At 37.7% G+C, this 10,908-nt stretch overlaps 1 protein-coding gene across 1 annotated transcript; it reads right to left on the minus strand.

Annotated features, from left to right (window-relative positions):
- Window positions 1-4,753: 4,753 nt before the first annotated feature.
- On the minus strand, window positions 4,754-10,437 carry LOC137730564 (protein NUCLEAR FUSION DEFECTIVE 4-like). The gene is made up of 3 exons (XM_068469548.2): window positions 9,988-10,437; window positions 5,805-6,754; window positions 4,754-5,579 (listed from the first exon to the last, which is right to left on the minus strand). Exons 1-3 carry the CDS (start codon window positions 10,294-10,296, stop codon window positions 5,111-5,113), a joined length of 1,728 nt encoding a protein of 575 aa, XP_068325649.2. The 5' UTR covers window positions 10,297-10,437; the 3' UTR covers window positions 4,754-5,110.
- Between the last annotated feature and the right edge of the window lie 471 nt (window positions 10,438-10,908).

Genomic DNA, 10,908 nt, shown 5'->3' on the forward strand with positions numbered 1-10,908 from the left:
GAACACCTAAAACCACCTACAAATACCTAAAACCACTACCCCGTCCCCCACCCCACCACCACCGTACCCTCCCCCATCCCTCCCTCCAATACCGTGCCTCATCCCCCACCACCCACCCCGTCCACGTACCCATCCCACCACCTCGTCCCCTTACCATACCCACCCCACCACCACCGTACCCCACCCCACCACCAACCCACTTAAACCCACCCCCGTAACCACCTACCTCGCCCCCGTACCCACCCACCCATCACGCAATCACAACCCGCCAACATCGCTTCATAACTTCACAAAGCACCCAAATTTTCCAAAACTTTCACATTTATCCACCAATTTTAAATAATTACATCAAACGGACACGCATAATAAACCTTTTGACTTACTTAATCATAATTAATAGAAATAATAAAATTAAATTCTAGGGTTGTAGTTTCAAAACTCACCAAGTTCAAAATTGACTGTGGGGAATCAAATATGACATTTGTTTTCATGCAAGGACTATGAACCCAACTCCAATGAAGCAAAAAACATGTCCTTTCTATGGAACCGACTAGACACCCTTGAACCAAACTCCCTTGATTTTTTCCACTGCTGTCTGGAAGTGCAGTGAAGCCAGAGAAGACAAGCATAGCATAGCTACCACTGGGTTTGGAACAGGAAGCAAGTTTTTGAACGGGAAGGAAGTTTGAGCGCTCGTGGGAGATGAAGGGTTTTGGGAGGAGAACACAAATTTAAGAAGGTTACTATTGTTGTTGGGGAGGGAGATAGTTTAAATCCAAAGAAAAAATTAAATTGTTGTCGGGTACCGTTTTCATTTAGTGATGGATCAATTATGACCCAGTTTCACCATAAGCTCATTTTGATGGATTCGTTTTCGGCCATTCGGATTTGATCTAATGGACCACATCCAGTCTGCACCTTAGAAAACGCGTTCAATATATAGCTTTTGTGAGAACCCATATTTTAAGAAAAAGATTATACTTATACTATTATTCTTGCCCCATTTTTTAAAGCAAGCTTATACTTAATTAACCTTAGGATAAGGTGGATGATTTGTTAGCATGAGGTAGCTACTTTAGTTTGATGGTAAAGATGGCTTATTACATGAGGTGTGTTCAAGTGCATGTGGCGTTAATTGTTGCATGCAATTAGCTTGAGGTGGAGCTTTGCAGCCAATACATATATGTTATAGCTTCTTGGTGTCACCCCAGTAGATAGTATTCCTACGAGGTCGACAGACAACAGGTGCTTTAGGTGTCAACTTGCTAATTAGCTTACTCATCCCCTTTATACATTATCATATTAACCTTTGATGTTATCTCATTTGATGTTATCTTATGTACTTTTGCCGCCTTCCTCCAACAATATATAGGACTTTAGTTCTTTGTTTTTGATATTGGTTCGTTATTAGAAAGTGATGCATGCGCCGCATGCAGAGCGCATATATATATATATAGAGGGAAGAAAGAGAGTTTAGGGTAAGGAGTTGGTTGTGTGGAGATGGTTAGTGGGCTTGTTTTGTCAAGGTTCTGATAATCGAGGTGAGTGGTTTATCTAATATGTTCAAAATATTTTTATATTCTGATAAATGAAAATCATGAGTTATTGTGGGATTTTACTCTATTTTTAAATATCTCTCTATTTCAAGTCAAGTATATTGGATTAGTTGAAATGTATCGGAGTTATTATATATGGTGATATGTGGATTATTTGGAATGTTCATGGAGCATGAGAACTTTGGTGTTGCATTAATCCGAGAAATAAATGTAAATTGCACACGGGGACATTAGGGTAGAATGACTATTAGGAGTCACGTGGTGAGTTACAATTTATGATGGATATAATGAACACATGAGGGGACTATGTGATATGTGTGACAACCCGTTCCAAATTTTACGTTTTTATCTTATTTTAAAAGCGTGAATTTACGAAAATGCCATAGAGACAAAGATTTTGACTTATGTTGACCATCGTCTTGAGAGACGTATGACTTATTCTTTTAACATATTCTCGTAGTACTTGTTGGTGTGAACGCATAGGCGAAAGCCGTTTGTGAGTCCGGATTATAACGGTATAGTTATGGATGTTTGAAATTGGTTATTTAAATATTTGAATTCCCACCTTGTGGGATTAGTGGACCAATTAAATTAAAAGGACAAGGAACCAATTAGAAGAGAGGAGGGAAGCCTGCAGCCAATCAGAAAGAAAGAAGAAAAGAAAAAAAAAAAAAAAAAAAAAAAAAAAAAAGGGAAAGCTTCCCGTGCACCCATACCCGACCTATGTGACCACCCATTTTCCAAGGCCGATTCCGGCCAACTCCGATGGAATCTTTCGATGCCACCACCACCATATTGAAGCTCTCTTTCCCCTCTACAAAACCCACCCAAGAACCACCTTGATTAACCATGGTAGGTGGCGGTTTGAGGCCATGAAAGTTGACGAAAATCAATAGTACTCTGGCCACCCTTTTCGATTTTCCAGCAAATCGGCAAAGCGATGGCTGATGCCACCACTTGGGCTTTGTAGCCCATCATCCCAGGAGCAAAACCCAACCAACCTTGACCCCGTTGGACCACCGTAGACGACGAATCGACGTCGGGAAGTTTTAGGTACCCGCCGGCTTTGTGGGCAAAATTGACCATCTTCCGTCCACTTTTGGACTTTGTGGCAGGCGACGATAGATCGTGATGTCTCGATGTGTGTGCGCTAGAGAATCATAGTGTGGACTCCAGGTGAGTGGATCTTTTCCTTTTTATCATATATATTATTGAGAGTTCTATCGACACTTTTAAATTGATTAGGTATATTACCTTCATATAATTATTGTGAATGCTTGAAGTACCTATATGAACTACGAATGGCTTGATCCCTGTTTAGGGTACGTAGGCAGTCTAACGAGACGTTAGATGCAGCCATAAAATATTTGAGACAAAAGCCTTGCTTGGGAAATTAAGTAATGCGGAGAAAATTGGTAAAGGCAAGTTTTAGTTTTGTGAATTAGTTAGTTAAATTAGTGTTAATTGGGTTGTCATGGATAATTATCCCTGAAAATAAGTAGTTCGGGAGTAGGGCGTTATTGATTGTACACTTCACACCGTATTGTTTATAATTGAAAATGCTACGACATGATTGAGTATTAGATTGCATCATGGTATATCCATATGTATATTACTTGCATATAATTATTGGGAATGCTTTCAAGTGCAAAGGTGAACGCAGGACACCCAGGTAAGTTCAGGTGAGTTTATGGTATTAGTTGAATCGATTGCGTTATAGCATGACTACAGTTATGCGTTAGACAACTTCAATACTGTCATACTGGTTTCCATGAGTTGCACATGTTATATTGAGATGCATTGAGAGCTCATAAACCTGCACCCCGATGTTAGTGCTCCCGCACGTGGCTAGGGCACAGTCCTTCACATGATGTTCACCTCCCGCACCTTACGCTCACCTTGGATCCAAGGTAGGTGCACAGTCCTGTCGTACAGACCACTTTAGGTGGTTCCGACTCGTAGGTGACCTGCGATTATTCTCACAGTCTTCACGTGATCGTAGCACTTGAGCGTATTTATTTACACCTAGTCTTGTCGTACAGACCACTTTAGGTGGTTCCAACTCGTGTGCAGGTATACTTATTGAGCTATTGGCTAGCCATGATTGATGAGATATGGATAAGTCGTACAGGTCACTATAGGTGACTTCGACTTATATGCTAGCCATGATTGATGAGATATGGATAAGTTGTACATGTCATATTAGATGACTCTGACTGATATATCATTTTGTATTGATTAAGTTCATTTGGCCTACTTATTATTGCATGGTGGAGTTGATGGCAAACCGTGGTTTTGGTCATTTCTAAGTATGGTTTGGATATATGTATATATGTTGTACTGTCATATAGAAAACGATAAGGGAATTATTGTGAGGGGTTATTACTGTTAGAAAGGTAATAGTTTTGGGAAGCTTGGTTTTACTGCTTACTCACACTTTCTGTTTTGTACCCCTTCAGGTTTTAACTGCTGAGTTCGTATCGACGAGGATATATAGCTAATCTTAGTATTGGTGGCTACTTTTAAGGGTATGATTCTTACCCGCGCTACTGTACCTTACTTATGCTCTGACATCGCGTGTGAAATGGGTTCACTCCTACTTGTAGCGCACTCTAGTATTTAGACACTTTTAGATTCAAATTTATTCACTTTTTATACACTATCACATTTTATGGCTTCGTCACCTTCCAGGTGTTGGCCAGCACAACTCGATTCAGGTTCCAAGTGGACTTTCTGGGTCGGGGTGTGTCAATATGACACTAAGTGTGTATAATAATTTGATATTATTTTCTATTTTATAGTGTGGGTAAAACAGCACACTTGATTGATATTACATATTCTACTCACTCAACGACAGTGGTGGTTGCTCACCCTTCTTCCTATTATTTTTCAGATGAATTATTTGGCAAGACAGATGCTAGACAAACTAAGGTTGTGTTATAGGAGAGATTTAAGGATTTGATTTATCTTTGTACACCCTGTAAAGATTTTGGAGTTATTTGAATAAGAGAAGTTAATTTTTCGTTATAATTTTTTTTTAACTTTTACTTGTGCACCAGGTGCCAGGTTATTTTTTCTATCGACCTCGAGTCTGGGGCGTGACATCTTTAGAGCGGGATGGTCAAGATGAATTGAGCACATTTGAGCCGGGCTAGATTTCAAACCCTTGGCCCAAGCAACCCAACAACAGGCCAGGCTCAGGTAAGCCCACTTCGGGCCAAATTTTGAATACATGAATGAGAAATAATGTCCAAACGAGAAACCTAATTATATATCAACGTAACGAATAGCTTCAAGCATCTAAAAATATTGTAATACAAAAGCAACATACTAAACCCTAATCTATTTCTTGGTTAACCAATAGTAGTTGAAGTATTCCCTCAATAGTGTTGTCGTCATCATCAATACACCCCCAGATTAGGTAGACTACGAACTGCCTTGTTGATTCCGTCGACAGTCAAACTTTTTGCCGCAAAGGACGCTTCTTCTCTCCCTCCAAAATTTAGCAATAAACTAAGGAATGTGTTTTCTTCTGCCTCCAACAATGTTCCATGTTAGTAGAGTTGCGTTGAACGGTTATGTTCGAAATGATCATACGCATGTCGGGTTCTTAAGAATAACAGCACGCTTGAACCTAGCCCAAGAACAGATATGCAAGTCCACCCCACAAAGGTTAAGAAGTAGCAGTCCCTCCCCATGCACACAATCGAATCAGTCCTTAAGATGTTTATGTTAGACCTCACATTTGAATCATAAACAATCGCTGCAAGAAGGCCATAGACGAGCGAACCAATTGGTATGTTTGTAATAAGAATGTTGTGGTTAACACCTACGCTGTTGGGCCCGAACAACTCCGATGTGATGGAAACAGCAGCTGCGAAAATGAATCCGGAGCTCAATCCTATTAATGCAGTGCCTGTGTGCAAAGCGAAGCTACTGCTTGATGAAGCAAGCAACAAGAAGGCCACTGGGGTTGGCAAAAGTGCAATTGTCAGCCATCCTGTCCTAGCAAAATAAAACTTCCTGCAAAATGTTGATAAAACATTGTGTTAGTCAAAGATGTAACAAACCTCAAAAGTTTAAAATGTTGAATAGCATAAAAACGACATTTCAAGTGATGTCACACACTTATTTTGTACGTACATTTTATGACCAATTATTAATTACAGGTTAACTTACACATAATGTCATCAATTATGTAGTTTAAATAAATTAGGCAAAGAAGAAGTGCGCATTATCAATACTTACGCACGTATGTAGTCTGGTGCAGCCGAAAGCAACCGGCCGAAGAATGAAAATGATGAATAAAGTGTGACTAGTGTTGTAGTCTTGGAGCTCTGTCCTAATGATTGAGCTATCTGCCCCAGATTGTTGCTGTACACAAGACCAATAGTACCTCCACAAAAATATGCGACGTAGTATAGCCAAAAATCGAACCTTCGTACAAGTGCTCCTGCTGTGTGGTCTTCCCCAAGCATTGCCAACTGACCCTTGCCCACAATTGCCGCACAACAGCCTGCGGTGCTCTGATATCCGCTCTTATGTCTAAATGACAAAGTTGAAGGAGGTCTTTCATTGTTGTTGAAGAGGTGACCAACAGATGCATTCCCGTAATTCATACTGTTATCACGCGAAAGGAGCTCTTTGTGAAGCTCAAGATCTTCAACATCAACAAGAACGAAGCCCGAGCCTTCAAGGCGGATGCTAGAATGAAGGGAACGGCGAAACCAATCTCTAGCATAGACAATGCCAGGTATACACAGAGGAAAAATGAGTAGGAAAATGGCACCGCCTAAGAAGAGACGAGCTGTTGCTGTATCAAATGAGGTTGAACCAAAGAGAAGAAGGTAAACACCAGTTAGAACAGCTAAAATATTCAAAAGGAGAAAGATGAGGGAGTCACGGCGAACTCCATCAGGTGGGAGAGGGTCTAGACTGGGTTGGCGGAGAATAGGCATCAATGCAGCGGCTGAGGTGAGAAGGGGAATGACAGCATTCAAAATTAGAAATAAAGAAGTAGACGATGAGTCAATTGCACTGACTGCAAGGTTGTATAAGGCTGCACTTACACCATTGAAGCTTATTGTGAGTGATATTGCTAAGGGTTGATTAGCTGGGAAGTTCCGAATGCAAAGAACGAAGCATACGGTGTTGAACCAACAGATGCTACATCCAGCCAACAAACAAAGAAGAAATATCTGCCAGAAACAAGTTCCATAACAAGACAAGTTAGAGCTATATCCATGAAAAAACACTCAGGCAAAAATCACATCTATACAACTGTCTCCTATAGGTCCTGCTGCAATTTTCCGTTTAAAAAGTTGCACCAAGACCTATAGGTTGATTCTTAATTCTGAAAATTTGAATGTGATTTGTGCGTGACCGTTGAAAAGGGTCATCTTAGAATCACATGCAATTTTCTGGACGGTAAAATGATTGGTCAGAGACAGCACATTACAACAATATTTTAACTAAGGTGGCACGGTATTCAATTTTTATTTTCAGTTGCAAATTAAAAAAAATCTGACTACAACTATAGGTCATATGAAATTAGTATATATATAAAAAAAATAAAAAAAAAACCTAAAATAATTAAATGAAACAAAAAAAAAAAAACGATTAAATTAAAAATCTAGTCATCTATCACATGCAATGCATATTGACAAATACTCTTAGATTGATGTGAGGTTGATTAACAATACAACCATGAATCCATCAAATGGAATGCTTGGAATATTGGTTGGAGGATTAATAGTTAAAAAAAATTGGAGCAACAAACTGTTTTATTAACACATCAAACTCTTGTACTCGATCAAACGATGACATGCATGCAAATGCACGAAATTGTTGGTGGAGATTCTTGACCTCAACCTAACAGTATAAATACTGCATGCAAACTCTCACCAATCACCTTTCAATTACTATAATTAAGGAAAAAACAGAATTCAATTAGGTAGAGCATTTTTTCTTTATTCAGTTATTTTGTAAGCAATTAACAAAAATTCTATAATATGCTTCATATAGTACCCTATATTTAGAAGCACCAAAGAGAGTCTCAACAAAGAAATAAGAACTTCTTGGATTACTTGTCGAGAATCATGCAGTATCCACCACTATTCATAATCACAAGCCAAATTATAGACCAAATGTATATCTTTTTTTTTTTTTTTTTTTTTTGAACAAAGCTATGAAAAATATAACACTTGGAAAACTCTTGAAACTTAATTAGTTTTTATTTCTTTTTTTTCCAATTTACTATTCTCTAATTAACATTTGAAAACAAAACAGAAAACAGAAACTAATTGGTATGAAGATTTTGTTGTCCCAAGGACAGATGACAAAGATTTTATTCGTACTTAAACACCAAGGAAACAATAAAAGAAATAAAATTAGGGAAAGAGAAAGACAAGAAATAGTAAGGAAAGAGAGGTGAGAAAAGAAGACAAAAGAAAAGTGAAAACAAAAACCTAATATTGACAACTCTAAGAAGTTACCAAGTAGTCTAGTTCCAACAAGTCTGCTCATCAGAGCGAATGCTGTACCCGTTTTTCTGCAAGTAATATGGCACAAAATTGAATCTGATATTGAAAGGAAGCTTCTTCCAAACAACTTTTGTTTCATCACTAAAAATTTTAAAAGCAAAACTAGCTTTTGTTTCACGTGGACGGTCAACATGCTTCCTAAAATTTGATCATGCAGAATATATCAATTTACTGTTTGGGCTAAAGATAACAAACCAAATTGTGATGTACCTAATTAAGCTTGTAAAATCTCAATATTTTATAATTTTTGTTCATTAAAAAAATAAAATTGCTACAAGTGATATTATTACTCAAAGTTAGAGGAGGGGAGAGGGAAATAATTTTAACCCAAGTTATAGTATATTAAAGACGATGACCATAATCACTAGGACAATTCACCACTGTTGAAAACAAAATAATTCTCAACTAACTGGTGAAAACAAAATTGTGCATTTAATACTAAGGAAAGGAGCAATCAAGCGCTGAGTAAATTTAATTTTTTTCAAAGACATTTACTTACTTAAAAGAACAGAAGCAGTTATGCGAATGAGACATGATTGTTCAACTACGAGATGAACAAATTTTGTTGGTGATTCATACCTAGTTGTTTAGGTATGACGTACTCTAATTTCAATATATGAGATCAACTTACTTTTATGATATGTCAGGAATGTTCTTTTTAATAGAAAAAAAAAGTACTTATAAAATAAATACAAACATAAACACTATTAACTTTAACTAATTAATTTTTTTTTTTTTTTTACTAAGGCTTATAGTTATCTAGGAGTGGGAATGAAATTAAAAAATTAATCCTATATGAATCTTATTGGACTTGAATCCCTTGAAATAATTCCAACGAACTTTCAAAGAATTCGGAAGTGACTGATGTGCTGATATGCCTTTTATATACATACAGTTAGCTGGGACCACTTGATTCCCGACAAAAAGAATCTAGAAATTGCAATAAATTTTTAAAAAGTTGAATAAATTGTTGTCTCAAAAATTGAACACTATACATATATAATTATTAAGAATAATACTTTCTAAAGGAAATTTCATTTTGGTCCTCAAAAGGTGTATATATATATATATAGTAAGAATACCGTATAGCATTGCAGGGACCAGAGAAGCAACAGGTGGATACAATTTGTGCTTTCGCTTGTGATATAACAACGATTGTTAGTGAAAGTTAAAGCAATATTTGACAAATAAACTTTACTGAAACAAATAAAATAAAATTCAGGATCTCACGCAGACCCCACACTCCCTTTTTTGCAACTTTAATTTACATGGAAAATAAATAAATGAGAAAATTCATTTTTTTCGAGAAGGTTAAATGAACTTTCGAGTAAAAGGAAACAGCATAAACATCTGGTGGAGGATAGCAGTGATATTGCGGTGGTTAGAAGTGTATCCACCCCAAACAAGCAATATTTGTCACTCAGTTGTAACATGAAAACTACTACTTTCAACCCATAAGAAACGTACAAAATTGTTAGATTTTGCATCAAACAATCAAAAAATAGGAAAAACCCTAAACACGAAATTAGGTTGAAGAAGGAAATAGAACAAAAACACCAAATTGCAATAACAACATAAATTACATAAACTCACAGACCTAGTCGTAACCAAGTTGAGTACACCAATATGCACCTTCTACATCTAACGTTTAGTTTCTCTCATGGTATAGATTAAATTAAAACAATGCTCCACGTCAAAGGAAACAAAATATAAAGATAAGCACCCAATTAATTAGAAATCACATAAAACAAGGCAATGGCGTAGAATTTTAGTGTTGGAGAAATTAGAAAGAGAAGGAGAAGAAAGAGAACAAATATATTTTTTTTTAAGGAAGAGAAAACAAATAACTAAGAGAAAGATATATATTAAATTAATTGAAACATACGTACCAGGAAATAAGGCAAGCAGACGATTTGTCGAATGACGAGCCACTGCATGCCGTAACCGATAAATCCCATGAAGGCGGACATGAACAGCACCACCCACAGAGGAAAATACATGAGAGCCAGCCCCGACGACCACCCCAACACCTTCCCAAGGTCAGACGCCGTCGCCAGGTAATTCAACTGCACCTGCGAGATTCCCAGCACCAACTTCAACGACGACGAATACGACGAGAAATCGAAGTTCGTCCCTGTAAACGCCTGAATCCATATTGTGGCCACCAGAATCATCCATTTTCTCGACTGCCCCGCCATCAGAATTTCCTTAAAAATATTTGATTTTACAATACCAACGCCACCAGCGGCAGCGCCTCCGTTCCGCTGCAAAGACCACCACGGTTGTCGTTGTTGTTGTGTCTTGCTGCTGCTGGTGTTGTGTGATTTGCGTCTCTCAGTCTCCCTGCGTGGCCTCATTTATAAACCAACGATCTCATATCCCTTGATGTGGGCCCCCACTCTCTAGAATTCCTCTTCATTATAATGTTGACGTCCCTTCTCTCTCTTGTCGTTTAGTAACTAAGAATTGTTTCTTTTTGTTTTTTTAATACTAATTGAAGACTTTACACAGGCTTTGCAATCGGGTTAATTGCACATGCACAAGTGAAAAGATTTCGACCGTTGATGTATATAGAGCTCAAAGTGCATCAACGCTTTAAAATTAGTGCACGTCAGTTCGCTGTACAAAACCCAGAGGAAGTTAACTCAGGACCGTTGTTGTAGGAAACAGATCTCTCTCCGGATCTTTCCCCTCAAAACCCAGAAAACAAGTGATTCAGACCTTTAAAATTTGATGCAACAACAAAAAATTATTATAGCTTTTAAATTTTTTTACTAACTTCTTTGTTTTTAACCGTTGGATCAAATTTT

Source organism: Pyrus communis, chromosome 16 (genome assembly GCF_041283825.1).
Source record: "Pyrus communis isolate YQ-2024b chromosome 16, ASM4128382v1, whole genome shotgun sequence".
Classification (NCBI taxonomy): Eukaryota; Viridiplantae; Streptophyta; class Magnoliopsida; order Rosales; family Rosaceae; genus Pyrus; species Pyrus communis.